General features: G+C 45.9%; 1 protein-coding gene across 2 annotated transcripts; it reads left to right on the top strand.

Annotated features, from left to right (window-relative positions):
- Positions 1 to 493: 493 nt before the first annotated feature.
- On the top strand, positions 494 to 18,487 carry SMIM7 (small integral membrane protein 7). Of its 2 annotated transcripts, XM_030880227.3 has the most exons (5): positions 494 to 583; positions 665 to 706; positions 1,205 to 1,257; positions 5,323 to 5,413; positions 10,092 to 18,487. In XM_030880227.3, exons 1-5 carry the CDS (start codon positions 558 to 560, stop codon positions 10,105 to 10,107), a joined length of 228 nt encoding a protein of 75 aa, XP_030736087.1. In that variant the 5' UTR covers positions 494 to 557; the 3' UTR covers positions 10,108 to 18,487. The 2 variants fall into 2 exon arrangements, with proteins under 2 accessions (XP_030736087.1, XP_069901401.1); XM_070045300.1 differs by lacking the exons at positions 494 to 583; positions 665 to 706 and adding an exon at positions 796 to 1,105.
- Positions 18,488 to 19,051: the final 564 nt, after the last annotated feature.

The raw sequence follows: 19,051 nt of genomic DNA, 5'->3' as shown, positions 1-19,051 counted from the left end.
GTCCTCCTAGGGAACCGCTCAGTCGGGACCCCCGCCCCGGGTAGTGCCTGCCTAGTGGGGATCCCGCCTTCCGTGGGGCCCAGGAGGAGGCCCTTTTGGAATGCAACAGTCGGGGCGTCCATGCCCGGTAGAGCCCACTGCATCAGGACTCATTCCCCTATGCATTTCAGTGATCAGGGCGCACCGTTTCTCTAGAAGCCGCATCCGAGAGCCCAGCCCAGCAGAAGGCTAGTGCTCTGGCTGGCTGGTCTCTCACGCATGCGCGAAAGGCTTCCAATCCGTTACCCAACCCTGCCCCCAGATGGCTCCGCCCCTGGGTGACGTCATGATGCCGCCCCGCCCTTTCTTGGTTACCCTCCCCAGGCCTTCCTAGCAAGGAGCGGCGCTCGCTCTTTCTTTAGGGGGCTTGGCCTGCAGAAGGCGGGACCCTGCCTGCCTTGGTCTTTGATTGGTCCAGCCCTCTCTAGAGCTGCTTCGAGATTGGTTGGCTCGTGTTCCTCTCCCCTCCCTTCCCGAGGCTTCCGCTTCCTGTTCGGACGGACGCTCCGGCAGTAACAATGATCGGGGACATCCTGCTGTTTGGGTAATTAGGGGGACCAGAGGATGGGACGTGAGGGCCCGACAGGGTGGGGGCGGTCCAGGTAACCGCATTCTCCCTCTGCAGGACGCTGTTGATGAACGCCGGGGCGGTGCTCAACTTTAAGCTGTGAGTAGGCCGCGTTGGACCGTGGCTCCATCCGGGGGACCCGTAGCCCCGCCTTCGCGAGCGTGAGCCCGGCCTACGCCGCCGGCCCCGCCCCCAGGTCCCAGCCCCAAGTTCCGCCTCCAACCGGGTCCATCCTTTTGTGACTCTCCGCGCCGCCGAGATTTGAACTCCGGACTCTCAGTTCCCCCGGAATCCCTCTGCTCGCACCCATGAGAGCCTCAGACCCATCCCCTGAGAATCTCTTAGCCCTAATCTGTACCCGCAGCCCCGCAGCTGGCTGCCTCGAACCACTCTCTCCACCCCGTCGGTGGCTGCAGGCATGGCTGTGATTGGCTGGGCAAGGGGTGGCCCAGGGAACATCACTGAACCGCGCAAAAGAGGTCACACAGCAAACCAACGGTAGGGCTAGAGCTCCCCTCTGAGCTGGGGATCAGGGCCCGGGGACTAAGTGGTCTGTTTGTCCTATTGAAAGTGGTCGCTGTCTGCTTCTGTTTGTAGGAAAAAGAAGGACACGCAAGGCTTTGGGGAGGAGTCGAGGGAGCCCAGCACAGGTAAGGTCTCCTTTCTGTACTCTGGAATTGGTACATTTCAGAGAGGACAGTTCTTTTTCACCAGTTTTCTTTTAGGGGTGTGTGTGTGTGTGTGTGTGTGTGCGCGCGCGTGTGCCTGAGTTTGTGCTGTTCCTTCTACCCACCTCTGTCATCCACTGCTTTCTCCTACCAGACCTCCCTGCGTAGGTCAGCACTCATATCACTTCTTACAGTTATAATTTTCTTTTATGTATGCTGTCATCTGGCTAATATCTAGCTCTCACACTTGACCTTAAGCTCCAGAGAAGAGGCTCCAGCTTGTTTTGGCTCATCTGTGTCCTTGCAGTTCCAGCATTCCAGCATGAATGAATGAATGAGCGAATGAATGAACAGCCTATTGTTTCCAGAATGCTGTAGACCTGTTTGTTTAATTTTCAATTAGATTAGCTTTCAGATAAATCAGGAGATGTCATATAAAGATTCAGATGTATGATTTTTCAAGAAAAATTGGAACATTCTACAACTTGGGGTTCAAGCGACCTTTTGACACCTGTTGAATAGGAGTTGAGAAGCAGGACCCCACTGAAACCGGGCCTGTGGCCTCTACCTCATCCCAGCCCCTGCCCCCTTTTCTTTGTATCATTTCACATGACTGGCCCCTGGAGGCCCTAGAATATATACTTCCTGCTAAATTGACACATGTGACTATTTGGAGTCTAATGGGACCTGTACGTGACTATTGTATCCATTCATTCATTCATTCACCAAACATTTATTGAATACCTATTATGTACCAGCCACTGTGCTAGATGCTGGGGACACAGCAGGGAACAAGACAGAAGTAATTCCTGCCTTTGGGTTGTACTCCTATGGGGTGGGACAAACAGTCCCTAAACAAGGAACACACAGTGAAGAAGATGTCGGGAGGATAGCGATGGGGTTGCTGCTCTGGCTGGGCTGTGTGGAGGGAAGGCCCTCTGAGGAGGTGGCATTGCAGCCAAGGTGGTGGGTGCTATGATGGAGCATTGCATGAGGACTATAGGAACCCTAAGGGGCAGCGAATCTGAAGGCAGTCTGACAGCTCCCCTTTACTGGGGGCCTGCCAGGTGGTGGCTGCCTTGTTAGGTACTTCCTATGGGTGTTTCACTCCACCTCCATTCCTAAAAGGTAAGGAGCATTTTCCCATTTTACAGATGAGGAAACTCAGGCTCAGAGATGTGGCTCAACTTGTTTGTGGCCACACAGCAAATCAGCGACAGCATTGGGATTTGAGCCTGGGTTTTTCTGACCTCAGAGGTTGTCCTCTCAATCACTAGACTGTCCTTCTGTTCATTCATGCATTCATTCAGCAGCTGTATACGTTGCTTACCCACTACGTGGAAGGCACTATTCCAGCCCCTGGGGATGTGATCTATAGATCTGAGTTGGAGCTATGGTAGGTGGGAAATTGGCCACGTGGGCTCGAAAGTGGCGGGAGCATTGGTGACAAGGATAGTCAGAACGGTGGCTTCCCTCTGATCGGGGGCTCCCTGCTAGGCTCCTTCAAACTAGGACTCTGTGTTGGCAGTTGCCCCTGTAGATCATGCTCCTCTCCCTCCATCCTCTGCCTGGCTGACCCCTAATATCACAGTGGCTTCATTTATTGAGAGTGTCCTATATATCAGGCACCGTACTGCAGCCTTCCCAGTCCCCCATCATCCCCATTTACACAGGAGGAAACTGGGGCATATGTAGGCCCAGGTCACTTGTGTGGAAGGTCAGTAAACTCCAGCCCACGTTTTTTTTGGCTGCATTGGGTCTTTGTTGCTGTGCGCTGGCTTTCTCTAGTTACGGGAAGCCGGGACTACTCTTCGTTGCAGTGTGTGGGCTTCTCAATGCGGTGGCTTCTCTTGTTGTGGAGCATGGGCTCTAGGCGTGTGGGCTCTAGAGCACAGCCTCAGTAGTCATGGCGCATGGGCTTAGTTGCTCCACGGCATGTGGGATCTTCCTGGACCAGGGATCAAACCCGTGTCCCCTGCATTGGCAGGCAGATTCTTAATCACTGCACCACCAGGGAAGTCCCCAGCTCACGTTTAAGGTTGGAGTTCACACACTTTCCCAGTGAGTCTTCTTCTGACCCCACCTGCCTCCCGATGCATGCCAGGTTGGGTTCCCCCATTACAGCTCCCATGGCACTTGTCCTAGTGAATAATCAGGTGTGTGGTTACTTGCTTTTATATTGGTATTTGTCCTCCCTGTGAGCTCCTTAAGGCAGGGGCACGTGTCTCATTCCTTCCTGTATCCCCTGCACTCAGCTACTCCGTGGGATGAGTAGCCTTTAGTCAGCGTTTGTTCATGGTAAGAGAGGCCATTTTTGTGATCCTGGGCTCAGAGAAGGGCCTTGCCAAGCAGTGCCTTGCAGACATTCTGGGAACGGATCTGTCTGACATTTGCAGTCTGTGCTGGGCCAACACTTATATAGGCTATGCTACGTGTTGCTAACCCCGTGGCTTGGACAACACTGGACTTGTCTAAACCATGTAGAGCAACTTGTGCTCTTCATGCGCTTGGATGGTGCAGCAGTGCCAGGTGGCGGTCATGTTGGGTTGCTGTGGAAGTTTCTGAGCTTCCCAGTGTTCCAGCTCTGGTCTGTGGATGACACTTTGGGTAACACCCTTGTAGATCATGTAATCTGGATCCATTCATTTCATTCTGGAGGCCTCAAGAGGCTGGGCAATCAATTCAAAACCCCAGAGGAAGGTCCTGGAACCCGAGTCTCTAGAGTCTTTTTTTGTTTTTAATTAATTAATTAATTGCTGCGTTGGGTCTTCGTTACTGCACCCAGGCTTTCTCTAGTTGCGGCGGGGGTGGGTACTCTTCGTTGCAGTGTGTGGGCTTCTCATTGTGGTGGCTTCTCTTGTTGCAGAACACGGGCTGTAGGTGCATGGGCTCAGTAGTTGTGGTTTGCGGGCTCTAGAGTGCAGGCTCAGTATTTGTGGCACACGGGCTCAGTTGCTCCACGGCATGTGGGATCTTCCCCGACCAGGGCACGAACCCGTGTCCCCTGCATTGGCAGGCAGATTCTTAACCACTGTGCCACCAGGGAAGTCCCTCTGGAGTCTTAATGTACCAAATTCCCTCTTCTTGGGGTGGTTTCTGTTCCTTGGCATCAGAGGGGACTAGAGCTGGTCGTCACCAAAGCAGAACTCCCATTTTGCTTGCCTGAATTAGTATGCTTTTTCAGTTGTAAACTCTGAAAACCAGCTCAAAGTGGTTAAAGCAAATTGAAACATCGAAGCGTAGAATGGTCCTCGGGCACACGTGGATTCAGGGCTTAAACTGGCTCTCCAGCTTGTGACCCTCCCCAGCTCTCTTTTCCTCCTGATTGGTTTTACTATCAGGCTGGCTTGTGTTGACAAAGATGACCCTAGAGCAGGGCTTGGCACATTTTTCTGTAGAAGGCCAGATGATAAATAGTTTAGGCTTTGTGGGCCATAGAGTCTCTGGTGCAACAGTTCACCTCTGTAAGTTGAAAGTAGTCATGGATAATATGTAAATGAGTGGGCATAGCTGTATTTTAATAAAACTTTATGGCTGTTGAAATTTGAGTTTCATGTAATTTTTGTGGCTCACAAAATAATTTGTTGGCTTTTTTTTTTAACCATTAAAAAGTATAAAAAACATTCTTCATTCATGGGCTATACAGAAATAGGTGGCAGAGGCCAGCTTTGGCCTACAGGCCATGGTTTGCACCCTGCCTTAGAGGACTGGGCTTACATCTTTGCAGTCCAGCTAGCCTGGCAGAAAGCAAGTGCCTCTTTCCTGGTAGTTCGGGCAAAAGTCCCAGGGCTGGCTCTCATTGGACAGACTGGGGTCACGTGCCCTTCCCTGAGCCAATCAGAGGCTGAGTGCTTGGTCCTCTCAGGGGGTTGGTCAGTGGCAGCTATAGCCTGAGTGCTCAGGGCTGGGGAACAGAGGTGGCCCAAATGAAAAGCCATGCTGCCATTGGAACATGGGGGCAGTGGGTGTGGGGTGGGCAGAAGCACACTGCAGCCGTGACAACAGAAATGTTAGCACTGCTTGTGAAAATGCTTTCTGACCTTCCAGGTGACAACATCCGGGAGTTCTTGCTGAGCCTCAGATATTTTCGAATCTTCATCGCCCTATGGAATGTCTTCATGATGTTCTGCATGATCGTGTAAGTCCAGCCCGCCTCTCTCCTTCATTGTCATTATCCTCAGGGTCGCTCTCCAGAATGAACCTCTGATGGTCGTTTTCTGTCCTCCCAGTCTGCACTTTTGTGTCATGCTTTCTGCTTTCAAAGTAAGAACTCTCCACACTAGAGAGGAAACTGGGGTCTGAAGGAATTAAACTATGTCACCGCAGTCCAGGCTGGAGCTTCGATTGGAACATGGCGTTCTTCAAGTCCTGGCTGTGCGTGGTGCCTCAGCAGAGGCTGCCAAGAGATGCCTTCCCCTGAGCCCATGGCTCCATCACCTCTCGCCGACTCTGTTGATTGTGCTTAGCCTATACTTGGCGTTGGCCAAAGTGGAAAATACGTCTTGAAAGGCCAGCGTGCTGCTGGGTCTTGCTCCCAGCCTGCTGGAAGCCAGCAGGAGTGCATTCAGGCTTTATTTCTGCTTTTTATGCCTATTTTATTTTCTCATTAGACTAAAAATATCCAATTGGATTGGTTTTCCTTTCAGTGTCAAGACCATGCTGTTAGTGAATTATGAGACTCATAGTAAACAGACTCAGGGGAAAAAAACAAGGAGAACCTGGGGTTCTGGGCCAGGCTGTGCCCATCTCCATGTGCTTCCCCTAAAGAGGAAGAGAGTGAAAAGTTGGCTGTCTTGAGTCATTGAGATGCTGAATTTGGGGTTGCTGTGTGGTCCTTCTGCCAGCCCAGTGGCTGTTTGAGGGGATGATTCCAGGACTTAGGAGATCGGGGGAGGAGGGGTTTCTGTGCTGCTGGAGAGTATTTTAGAGCCCAGAATGAGGGCTGTAGTGTATGCCCAGAGAGACCCTCTTTGGGAGCTCAGATGAGGCCTGCCTAGGTACAGAGAGGGCTCATGAAGAGATCAAGGAATTTGCAGAAGAGTGTACGAAGTATAACTAGCTGTCACAGGAAGTAGAAGTGTTGGGGGGCTCCTCCAGCCTTTGTCTCTCTAGATTCCCACCTATCCATTCATTCATTTATTTATTCAAAACTGTCTTTTGAGGGCTGTGCTCTGAGATTACAGTTGAGACCGAAACAGCCATAGTCCCTGCCTTCAGCGAATGCACAGAATAACAGGGATGTAAAATAAACAAATAGGGGGAAAAATCGGTTGTGAGATGGAGAATTGGAAGGGGGCTCCCAGTTTAGGAGGGTCAGGGAGAGGTCCTCTGAGAAGATGCCATTCAAATCAAGACCTACAGAACGAGAGGAAAGCCTGCCATTTGCAGAGCTGGAGAGAGGCACAGTAGCACCAGAAGCAGCATTGGCAAAGGTCCTGGGGCAGAGAAGAACTCGGTGTGGTATCATCATTTTGTTCTTTTCTGTCCGTTGGGTTCATCGTCCTCTCTTACCTGACTAGCTACTTCTACTGCTCTACCTGCTGGCCTGTGACCAGGATGGTAGCCTCAGGCTTTGTGACCTCCCAGCTCAGCCCAAGGCTAGCTTAGCCAGTAGCCCAGTGTCCTGATTTTGATTTCTGGGAGTATGCAGGTGTCACCCAGATCTACTTGGATTGGGGGTTCCTGCTTCCAGCCACTTAGGTCAGGGGTCAGCAAACCACAGCCCATGGGCATGGGCCTCTGCCTATTTTCATGAATGAAGTTTTCATGAATGGAGCCCATGTCTGTCACTGCTTTTGCACTACAATGGCAAGGTTGGACCATTTTGACAGGCTTACAAAGCCTGAACTACTTACTGTGTGGCTTTTTACAGGTCCCTGACCTAGGCCAGCTCTTTCAGCACATGCCGTGAGTAAGGGAAGCTTTTCTCTAGAACGGGCTCTGTCAGGGAGGCAGTGACTGGCTTTTTCAGGATATCAAAAACTGGAAATCACCTAAGTCTCCAAGAATAGGAGAAGAGTCAGGTAACTCGAAGGACACCCATACGACCAACTGACAAAACACCATCATTGATAACGTGCCTGAAGGTTCTGTCTACACAGGAGAATGGTTTGAAAGTAAAGAAGGTCGGGTGTCACCTGTATGCACACTCTGGTGTCAGTTGTGACTTGCACGTAGTAAACATTGAATAAGTGCTGAGTGGGTGTGTGAGGGAAATAACTTCCAGTGAGAGAGTTGGAAGGATCTACTCCAGACTGTCCACGGAGGTGACTGTGCTGTGACTGCTGAGGAAGTTAGTGGGCTCAAGGGATAGTTTACTATTCCATGTACTCATTTCTGTATTGTTGGAGCTGAGCTCAATTGGAAATTTCAAAAAGTCATAAAAAACTTGAAATACAGGGAGAAAGGTGTCTGAACATTTAGAGACCAAGGGCACTGATATCTGCGACTTTGAAACATGAAAAATAAAGTAGATGGATCAATGGATAGATACACAGTAAAGCAAAGCATTAATTGCAGGTGGTGCGTATGTAGGTGTTTGCTGAACTGTTATAACTCTTCTATATATGTTGAAATCTTCATTAAAAAAGTATGGGCGGGGAGAAGATAGGGAGAAAATGAGAGTGTCAAACCATGGAAAAGGGTTTTAATAAGTAAAAAGTGGAAGTCAGTCTTCACAATTCAGTATTCTGTAGTATTTTCCTATGGTTGTGCAACCGTCACTACTCTCTAATTCTAGACTATTTTCATCCCCCTCAAAGGGAAACCCAGTACCCATTAAGCATTTCCTTCCCATTCCTCCTTCACGCAGCCTTGGGCAACCATTGATCTCCTTTCTGTCTCTATGGATTTGCCTGTTCTGGGTATTTCATGTTGATGGAATCATACAGTATATGGCTTTTTGTGTCTGGCCTCCTGCATTCAGCATAATGTCTTCTAGACTCTTCCATGTTGTAGTGTTTATCAGTATTTCATTCCTTTCTGTGGCTGAATAATAGTCCATTCTATGGATATGCCACAGTTTGTTTATCTGCTCATCAGTTGATGGATATTTGCAGTGTTTCCATTTTGAATAATGCTGATATAAGCATCTGTGTACAAGTTTTTGTGCAGACTTAAGTTTTCAGTTCTCTGGTATATAACCAGGAGTGGAATTGCTGGGTCATATGGTAACTATATTTATCCTTTCGTGGAACTGCCAGACTATTTTCCAAAGTAGCTGCAGTAATTTTCATTCCCATCAGCAGGGTATGAGGGGTCCAGTTTCCCCACATCCTTGCCAATACTTGCTATTGTCAGTTTTTTTGATTATAGCCATCCTAGTGGATGTGAAGGTTGATTTGCATTTCCCCAATGGTTAATGAAATTGAGCTTTCATGTGTTCATTGGCCATTTGTATATCTTCTTTGGTGAAATGTCTTCAGATCCTTTGCCCATTTTTTAGTTAGGTTATTACTGAATTGTAGTTCTTTTTATGTTTTGGATACCAGTCCCTTATCGGATATATGATTTGCAAGTATTTCCTCCCATTTGGTGGATTGTCTTTTCAGTTTTGTTTTTTTTGTTGTTTTTTTTGTTTTTTTTCTGGTACACGGGCTTCTCACTGCTGTGGCCTCTCCCGTCGCGGAGCACAGGCTCCGGACGCGCAGGCTCAGCAGCCATGGCTCACGGGCCCAGCCACTCCGCGACATGCGGGATCCTCCTGAACCAGGGCACAAACCCGCGTCCCCTGCATCGGCAGGCAGACCCTCAACCACTGCGCCACCAGGGAAGCCCATCTTTTCAGTTTTTTGATGGTGTCATTTGAAGTGCAAAGTCCTACAATTTTGATTAAGTCCAATGTATCTGTTTCTTCTGTTGCTTGTTCTTTTTGTGTTATAGCTAAGAAGTCATTGCCTAACCCAAGATTATAAGGATTTACACCTAAGTTTTCTTCTAAAAGTTTTATAGTTTTAATAGTAGGTCTGTGATCCACTTTGAGTTAATTTTCGTATATGGTGTGAGGTAGGGATCCAACTTCATTCTCTTGCATGTGGTGACCCAGTTGTTCCTGCCCCATCTGTTGTTATTTTTTCAAATAACCTTTTTATTTTGGAAAGAGTGTAGATGTATAGAAACGTTGCAAAGGTAACACAGAGAGTTCCCATATACAATTGAGCCTTGAACAACACAGGAGTTAGGGGTGCCGACCCACCTCACAGTCGAAAATCTGAGTATAACTTTACAGTTGGCCATCCGTATCTGCAGTCCTGCTTCCATCGATTCAACCAACCTTGGATTGTGTAGTACCGCAGTATTTACTATTGAAAAAAATCCACGTATAAGTGGGCTGGCGCTGTTTAAATCTGTGTTGTTCAAGGGCCAACTGTGTATCTTTTTAACAATTCTGTGGTTTTCCCCTGTAGGCCTGTATCATAACCTATTCCCAAACTTCATGAACATTTATACAGTTTCTAGGCCTTTTCTATTCCAGATTTTCTTCAGTTAACAGAGTTATCTCTAATAATCGTTTGTTTACTCAAAGGTCTTTTTATTTATGAAAGTCACCACTGATTTGCAGTGATAGAGAATGGGCTAAAATAAAATGTTACAGATTCATACCAAGTAGATACTTTTTAAAAGAGTTACTTTTTTTTTAAGTGTACAGTTTGGCAGCGGTAAGTGTGTTCACATTGTTGTGTGACAGAGTTACTTACAAAATCAGAAAATGATGTAAAATGATCTTAGTGATAGTAACCAGAAAATATTTCCTGAAAGTGTTTTCAAGGCAACCGCTTCCCATCCTCATGGATGTTTCTGCCCTCTGACTTTTCCAGGCTCTTTGGCTCCTGAGCTCCAGGTACAGAACCGGAAACACACCTTCTCAGAGTGTCTCTTCCTCCATTCCTGACGACTTCAAGAATGTTTCTGACCAGAAAACCGGTGACCTTCCCAGAAAGTCCAAGCTTGTGGTGGGTGGAAAAAATGTTCACCAAGATGAACAGTTTCCCAGCCACGTCACTGTTTTCTTTTCAAAGATATTTTCACTTTGATCTCTGCCTTGAAATGCTGTCTACTTAAAAGAGTTTGAAGAGTGTTTATGTGAGGGGCTGTGGTATCTAGATTGTTTAATCAGATCAGAATCCCTCTTCTACCAAACTTTTACCCATCTGGGTATTTATTGGTTTGTTTTTAATAACCATCCTTTTTCGGTTCAAATTATACAGATTTTTAAAAATCTTTTGTATCCAGGGATCTGAAGCAGAAAGGTTGGCTTTTAAGTTTGATGTAGCCTCTTATTGGACTGCATTTGTGAGGAATGAACAAGTTCATTGTTGCTGGGTCTGTGTCCAAATTCCTTCCCCATCCCAATGGGCTCTGCTTGGCCACTCCATGCTGCTGAGGTTGTCCCCAGGACTTGAAGGGTGAAGTGTTATGGGTTCCTGTGGAAGAGAGGTGCAGAGAGGTTGGCAGGGCGGATGGCGGTTTTATGAGAAACTTTGCCTTGCCTTGAAGCCCTCTATTAAAGTAACTTTTGGGGCCATTAATTGTATAGTTTTTAGAATGAGAGTGATTTATGTGGTGATATTGGGACCCAGTTCTGAAAGCTTGGGTTTTGGGGTCTGCTTTTCAAGTGGATGATTTCAAGGTTGAAAAACAAGCCTCATTGGAGGAAATACAGCATTTTGCATAGAAGCTTCTTTGAAAGGGATTCCTGGTTTAATCGCCAACATGACCACTTGGGTGGTCAGTGCCTGGATCCTACAGGTGTTTGATTTGTTTGTTGTGGTTTTTGAAATCCTAACTTGCAGGTAACCTGGTAGGAGGAAAGAATAAATATGCAGGCTCTTAGAACTAAAGAGCATTGAAAATAAAGCTCATTTCTAAAAAGGACCTTTTGTTTATACATTTTTTAACCAAGAAGTCCTTTGTAAATTTTTTTTATTTTTGATACTTTCATCAGGTTTTTTTTTAATTATTGAATATAGTTGATTTAAAATGTTGTATTAATTTCTACTGTAGAAGTTAACTGTCAATTTGAGTTGTTTCAAATTACACTTTGGGAAACACCTAGGATTCATTTATTGTGGAGGCTGTCAAAAAGTCAGAAAAGAGGCAATGTTAGGTACTCCTTTTCAGTTTTTGTTCAATAAATGTTGGGCAGGAATTGGGCAAATACGATTTTGGGCTGCACCTGGAAGAATCGAACGAGTTAGTGATAATGGTGGGATTTTGCTAGGCCAGGGTCAAGTCCACTTGTCTTGCTGCTCAGCTAATTCATTCTACTTCATAGCTTCTGTAATTATTCCCTTGTCAAATCTGGGCCGAGTATCACCCCGTGGTTTGTAAGTAGCAGGGAACAGGGCTGCTGAATCGAGCTTCTCGCAGGTCGGTGTTCTTGTCAGCAGGAATGGACGTGCCAAGATCTTGGCTGGTCAGTCCTCAAGCCATATGAATGATGTGAGGAAACCTCCCTGCCTTATTCAGACCGGCGCTGAGGTTTCAATGAGGTGAGGCATTTGTGTGTCGTGGGGATGAATCGAGCTCGGAGGAGAGAATGCTGTCATTGAGATTTTGTTTCAATAATTGTATTTTTCACCAGAGAACTATTTTCTCATTGTTCAGTTCTTATAAGCAGTGGAGCTGTGGGGGATGCACATCAAAGGCTGCTATACATTTTTAAAGTGGCAACTCATGGGTGTGCATCTTTAGGAGGCTTTTCAAGAACCCACACTGGCACCAAAGGTTACCCAAGTTTGAATTTTGAGTACCTAGGGTCCCACAGCTTGTAAGTGCTCATGTTCTGGGTCAGTTAGATGTGGGTTCAAATCCCATCTCTGCTTCTTGCTCATGGGGCCTTGGCTGGTTATTTCTCCTCTCTAAGCCTCAGTTTCCACATCTTTAAAATGGGCCTGAAAGTCAAACCTACTGGTGTTATTAAAAGGTTCAGTGAACTTGAAGGTGAGCCAGGTGCTTGACTGGGTGGCGCCCAGTAAGCACTCAGTACCTATGGGTGTCCTCACTGCCCGAATTTTCTCTCTTCTTGCCTACATTCATTCAAGCAGTCCACACACAGACAGTTAAAGGAGCAATTACATCATTTTAAAAAATTGGAAACAATTTCCAGCATGGAAAACCTTTTCCTGTCTTCCCATTCCTTTTCTAGCATTTTTCTTATACATATTGGTATATTCGACATAGTTCCAACAGTGGTAAGGCAGTTTGGGTTCTGCTGTTTTCTTTTTTTTTTTTTTAAGTTAAAATATAGTTGATTTACAATGTTTCAGGTGTACAGCAAAGTGATTCTGTTATACATATATATATATATTCTTTTTCCTATTCTTTTCCATTATAGGTTATTACAAGGTATTGAATGTAGTTCCCTGTGCTATACAGTAGATCCTTGTTGTTTATCTATTTTATGTATAGTAGTGTGTATCTGTTAATCCCAAACTCCTAATTTATTCCTTTCCCCTTTGGTAACCATAATTTTTTTTTCCATGTCTGTGAGTCTCTGCTGTTTTCATTTTGACATCATTTCCTTCATATTTTCTGGGCTGCCAGAGAGGCTTCATGGGTCTCATTTTTAACTATCGTGCAGCATCAATAAATCTCATTTTAACCTTGGCCCTCTCATATGTACTTTGAACTTGTACTTTATCCGCTGTTATAAATGCCACTGCGGTCACCATTGTTGTGACCTTTGCTGGCTTCCCTCACTGGTACTTCCCAGAGTACCCGGGAAGGCTACATCGTCATGTACTACCACTGTAGCTTTAGTGGCTTTTGTTTATTTTGTTTTAAAGTTTCTTACTACCAATGCATGTTCATTGTAGAAAAATTATGAAGTCCAGCTTTGCTGTAAGGGAAAAAATCACCCGTAATCACTTTTCCCCAGAGAGCATCACTCTGGGTACACATTCCTCTGGCTCTTTCTCTATGCATGTGCACTGGATATGGTAGATACCTTTTCTCTATCCAGATGGTATCTTTGTATCTTCTGGCCTGCTCTTCTCACCTGATAATATGAGCACACTTCTGTATTTTTACCATTCTTAATAATTGCAAATAAGCCATTGTAAGGACATACCATAATTAATTTAACTAGTCCCCAGCTGATGAAGACTTGAGTTATCTCTAGTGTTTGTCTATTATAAATAACACAGCAATGAACACCTCAGTGTATCATCCCTAATGGCTTTTGGGGGTCACTTTAAAAAAAGAGAGTCATACTCAATATCTTGTAATAACCTATAATGGAAAGGAATCTGAAAAATCTATATATAGTATATATTTATGTATTACTGAATCACTTTGTGGTACACTTGAAACTAACACAACATTGTAAATTATATTTCAAAAAAACTGATATAAAAAAACAGTCCACCTTAAAAAAAAAGAAAGGATGGTAAAATGACTAAACTTATTAAAGAAACTTGCATTTAAAAAAAAAAAGAGAAATCCACGTTGACAGCTTTAGGCTAAGAACCCCCAGCCCCCAAAAACACATCTTTGACAACTTACTTCTTTGTCTTTATTTACTTAATGTTCATTCGTTCCTATGTATGTATGTTTATGCATACATACATACGTACATACATCTCAAAGGCCTTGGTTCTAAGTCCCTATCATCTTTGACTAGGAGCGATGTCCCAGCCACTTAAGTAGATTAACTTTGCTTAATCTGTGAGTAAGGATGAGGTTTTCAGCTCCACCCAGATAACTGTTTCTTTATGCAAGCAACAGCAGTTAACATCACACCAGCTGGCTTTCCACCTTGGCCTTGGTAGTTAAGGATCTTAACCACCATCTAAGTAATAAATAAATGCCCACTATTGCTCATCCTGGAGAATGTTACATAGAGTTGCTGCCAAGGTGAGAAGCCACACGTGGAGAACAAAAAGAAAATAGAAATTTGCAGCACAAGCCCTGGATGCAAACTTTGGGGTTCATATTGGATATACCCCCTTTTGCTTAGTCCACGCTTGCCGTGTTGAGGAGTGAACCCCGTCTCCTTTCTCTAGGTTTCTTGTTGCACTTCAGTTCCAGATGCTCTAGAGCAGAACTCGGAAACTATGGCCTGCCAGCCAAGTCTGGCCCACTGCTTGTTTTATCGGTACCCAGCCACACCCCTTTGGGTATGTGCTCTGTACGGTTGCTTTGGCTGCTTTCCTGCTACGGTGGTAGAGTCGCGACAGAGACTGGCCCACATAGCTGAAAATACTGGCAGTCTGGCCCATTTACAGAACAAATTCGCCGACCCCTGAGCGAAGGGATGATGGAGGGTCTCAAGGTGCCCCTTCCTCCCAAAGCCACTCAGGTGAAATAGTCTGCATGCCTTGTGGTCTGGATTTTAATAAAGACATGTACAAACTTGCTGAAAATGGAGCTGGCCATTTTCAAGTGATGTGGTTAACAGAGCAAACCCAATTTTACTTCTTTGGATAGTTAGGGGAGAAATCTCTCCGGGCTCCCTGGGATTCCTCTTAAGTAGCAGTGAGAGATGTGATAATGAGATTGGCTCTCCTCTGAAGTGGTTAGATTAGAAAAGTCAACGAGGCATTTCCTTTTCGTGTCAACCATTTTTATTATCTCCTTCTTAACCAAATTTGAGATTATGAAATATTTGACAAACCATCAGGAAAACCTGATGTTTTCCCGCATTGATGAAAGACAAGTGCTGTTTGTGTATAAAGCAAAAGGCATGCTATTGGGCTTCCCTGGTGGCGCAGTGGTTGAGAGTCCGCCTGCCGATGCAGGGGACACGGGTTCGTGCCCTGGTCCCGGAAGATCCCACACGCCGCGGAGCGGCTAGGCCCGTGAACCATGGCCGCTGAGCCTGCACGTCTGGAGCCTGTGCTCCACAACGGGAGAGGCCACAACAGTGAGAGGCCCGCGTACCGCAAAAAAAAAAAAAAAAAAGGCATGCTATTAAAAAAAAAAAAAGGTGTTTCTTTTTTTGGGGGGGTTTGTTTTCACCATTCCCTTGATTTTCATTATGCAGAGGAAGGCACTTTATCCCATTCAAGGCCCTTTCTGGCACTTGAGAGAGTTCCTAGAAATGAGTTTGGTAATAACAGGTGTGCCTGGATAAGAAAGTGGGCAAAGGGATCTGTAGCATTGAATTGAATTTGGAAATTCAAAGTCCACATTTTTCAGTAAGAAAATGGCAAGGGCTCATCATCGTCTGGCTCTGTGGCTTTCTTTTTGGCCAGTTGGGTGGTTTTGGATTAGACCAGGGATTAGCAAGCTGCTGCCCACATCTGGCTCCCCGCCTGTCTTTTTACTGCCCACCACCTGTCTCTTCATGGCCCAGAAGGCAGAATGGTATGTTTTTAAATGGTTGAAAAACAAATCAAGATGAAAATGGAAGGAAATTCACGTTTCTTTGTCCATACAGTTTTATGGGAACTCTGTCACACCCATTTGTTTGTGTATCGTCAGTGGCTGCTTTCAAGCTGCAAGGACAGACTTGAGTCCTTGGGACAGAGACCATCTCACCCACAAAACTGTGAACGTGTTGACTGGCTGACTTTTCGTGGAAAGATTGCCAACCCCTGGACTAGACGATTAAAAAAAAAAGACATCTTATGGGTGGATCATATTCATCTGTGTTTAGTTTGCATTACTGTGGCTGTTAGTGGTACATATGGGCCACAAGGATATATGTGTGTGTGTATACACACACACACACACACACACACACACACACATATACATAGAGAGAGAGACTGTGCTTGGGGAGTTTGTAGAAGTTATTTTAGGGGGAGTAAAGCTTGGGTGCATCTAATTAGAGTTTATTATGTGAATCAGGGAAAAAAGTGGAAAAGAGGGTTGTGGCGGAAAGCAAGATGGAGGTCTGCCTCAGACCTGGTATCTGTCACTTACAGAGTGTGACATGGGGCAGCATCTTGGCTTGTTTGTGCCTCCATATCCTTGTCTATGATACAGAGACAGCCTTGACATGTGTCTATAACCTGCCTGATGTGGGGCAGGTACTCAAAAAGTGGTGGTCTTTTCATCAGGGTCAGTACATTTATTAAAAGACATTCTCAACAGGGTTTTGTGAGGCTTAAATGAGATGGTGTTTTAGTCTGCTCGGGCTGCCATAACAAAATGTCACAGACTGGGTGACTTAAACAAAAGACATTTCTTTTCTCATGGTTTCTGGAGACTGCAAGTCCAAAATCAGGGTGTCAGTAGGGTTGGTTCCTGGTGAGGCTTCTTTCCTCAGCTTGCAGATTACCACCTTCTTGCTGTGTCCTCACGTGGCCTTTCCTCTGTGTGCATCCCTGGGATCACTTCCTTTTTTTTTTTTTTAATTTTTAAAATTTTGTTTTATTTATTTATTTTTGGCTGCATTGGGTCTTCGTTGCTGCACACGGGCTTTTTCTAGTTGCGTCGAGTGACAGCTACTCTTCGTTGCGGTGCACAGGCTTGTCATTGTGGTGGCTTCTCTTGTTGTGGACCACAGGCTCTAGGCATGTGGGCTTCAGTAGTTGTGGCACGTGGGCTCAGTAGTTGTGGTTCGTGGGCTCTAGAGTGCAGGCTCAGTAGTTGTGGCACACGGGCTTAGTTGATCCACGGCATGTGGGATCTTCCTGGACCAGGGATTGAACCCGTGTCCCGTGCATTGGCAGGCAGATTCTCAATCACTGTGCCACCAGGGAAGTCCAGGGGTCTCTCTTCTCATAAGGACACCAGCCATATTGGATCAGGAGCCCACCCTTATGACCTCATTTAAACTTAGTTACCTCTTTAAAGGTTCTGTCTCCACATACAGTTGAATTGGGAGTTGCAGCTTCAACGTATGAATTTGGAGGAGGGCACAGTTCAGTCCATAATAGATGGTCAAGGGTCTGGGCTGTAGTAGATATTCAATAGCTGTTAGTTTATCTACTTGGCTAATAGTATGCTTTGAAGCATTAAAAATTAAAAAAACAAAAAACTCCGTGTGGTCTAGGAAATCCGACCCTGAGAACTGCTAAGAATGGGCCTTGCCTCCCGTTGTTCCATGGTCAGTTATTTGCGTGGAAGTGAATGGTGGCTTCCACCACAGTGTCTCAGACTCTGATGTCCCCATGAATCCCCTGGGGCTTGTGGCGAAGTGTGGATTCGACTTAGCAGGCCGGGGGCTCAGACTGTGATTCTGTGTTTCTAACCAGCTCCCAGGGGAAGCCTGTGTAGCTGGTCTCTGGACCACACTCTGAGTAGCAAGGGCCTCTGCTATCTGTTCAGTAGCCACTAGCCACCTGTGGCTATTTCAGTTTCCATCTCAATGAGTTAAAATGAAAAACCCAGTCCCCCAGTCACAAGTAGCTACATGTCACATGTATTTCATGGCAGAAAGCTCTAATTGGGCAGCTCTGCATCTGAAAGAGAGGGTGGTAAGCTTTTTTAGTCAGGGGCCTATATGAGTTTCCTGTGGCTGCTGTGACAAATGGCCCTAGACTTCATGGCTTAAAACAATACATTTATTATCTTACAGTTCTGGAGGTCAGAAGTCCAAAATGGGTCTCAATGGGCTAAAATCAAGGTGTCGGCAGAGCTGGCTCCTTCTAGAGGCTGTAGGGGAGAATCCGTTTCCCTGCCTTTTCCAGCTTTTAGAGGCTGCCCACATCCTTGGTTTGTGGTCCCCTTCCTCCATCGTCCAAGCCAGCAATGGCTGGTCGACTCTCTCTCATGATGCAGTCTCTCTGATTCTGACACTTCTCCTTCCCTCTTCCCCATTTAAGACCCCTGTGGTTACACTGGACCCACCAGGATAATTCAGGAACATCTCTCCATCTTAAGGTCAGCAGAGTAGCAACCTTCCTTCCATCTGCAACCTTAATTCTCCCTTGCCATCTAACACAGTTTATTTACAGGTTCTGAGGATTAGGACGGGGCTATCTTTGGGGGCTGGGGCAGGGGGTGTTATTCTGCCAGACAGTAAATATTTTTGGCTTTGCAGACAACACCATCTCCAAACTACATGACTCGCATTTGCCACACACAAAACCAAGCAAACGCACAGGCCTGGCTGAGTGGTTTCTTTTCCTTTTTTTGTCTTTAACCTTCTCATGGAAAATTTCACACACACACAAAAGTAGACCAGTGCAGAGATTTCCATCAGGGAGCAGTTTTTCAATCTTTTTTCATACTTTGCTCTACTTGACTAATTGTCTACACTTTGCAAATATCTACTACTCGTGTAATCAGGAAAGAAAAAAAAAAAACACAAAGAAGTAAACATCCGAGCATCCAGGAAACCTGAGGGAAACCAACACTGCATTTTGAGGCTAAAAAGGAAAAAGATGCAAACAGAGCTTCTAGAACCTCCACCCTCTTCTGCATCTCCCTGAGCCTGGGAGGTAGGCAGAGCTCAGGATGTTCTCAGGGTAAGTGGGCTCTCAAATTGGATAGGCTTGCATGGGTCAGGCCCTTTGAATAGAATCTGCTTGCTCACGTCTCCTGACCTCTCCTCCTGAAACTGCACTAAGATAAGAGAATCTTGTCCAAGCCATTTGATACAATAATCCAGCTCTGCTTTAAGGCAAGTAAACTCTAGTTGCCTGGATGGGAGATGGGTGGTTCCCATGTCTGACCACTTTGCATCAAAATTGTACTCTCACTTGGGAGTCTGTGGGCCTCAGTGACCCTGGAGAGCACATGGAAGGTTCAGGAAAGGCCAGAAGGAATTTTGATAAATGGCTTGATCTTGTGCATGTGTGTTTGTGTGTGTGTTTCTGAGAAGTTCCATTGGCCAGTTTGGGGTCTTTCATCGTGGCTTCTGTCTGCCTCCATCTGCTCCACC

This window comes from Globicephala melas, chromosome 3 (genome assembly GCF_963455315.2).
Source record: "Globicephala melas chromosome 3, mGloMel1.2, whole genome shotgun sequence".
In the NCBI taxonomy this organism is placed as follows: domain Eukaryota; kingdom Metazoa; phylum Chordata; class Mammalia; order Artiodactyla; family Delphinidae; genus Globicephala; species Globicephala melas.
The sequence above is the reverse complement of the archived record's forward strand: the minus strand, read 5'-3'. Positions and strand labels throughout refer to the sequence as shown.

Excerpts from the sequence above, each read along its gene's own strand:
- SMIM7 (XM_070045300.1), top strand. The coding sequence starts at position 1,026 with ATGGCTGTGATTGGCTGGGCAAGGGGTGGCCCAGGGAACATCACTGAA. Across the intron at positions 1,106-1,204 it reads GGTCACACAGCAAACCAACG|GAAAAAGAAGGACACGCAAG; the intron begins GTAGGGCTAGAG and ends TTCTGTTTGTAG. Across the intron at positions 1,258-5,322 it reads GTCGAGGGAGCCCAGCACAG|GTGACAACATCCGGGAGTTC; the intron begins GTAAGGTCTCCT and ends CTGACCTTCCAG.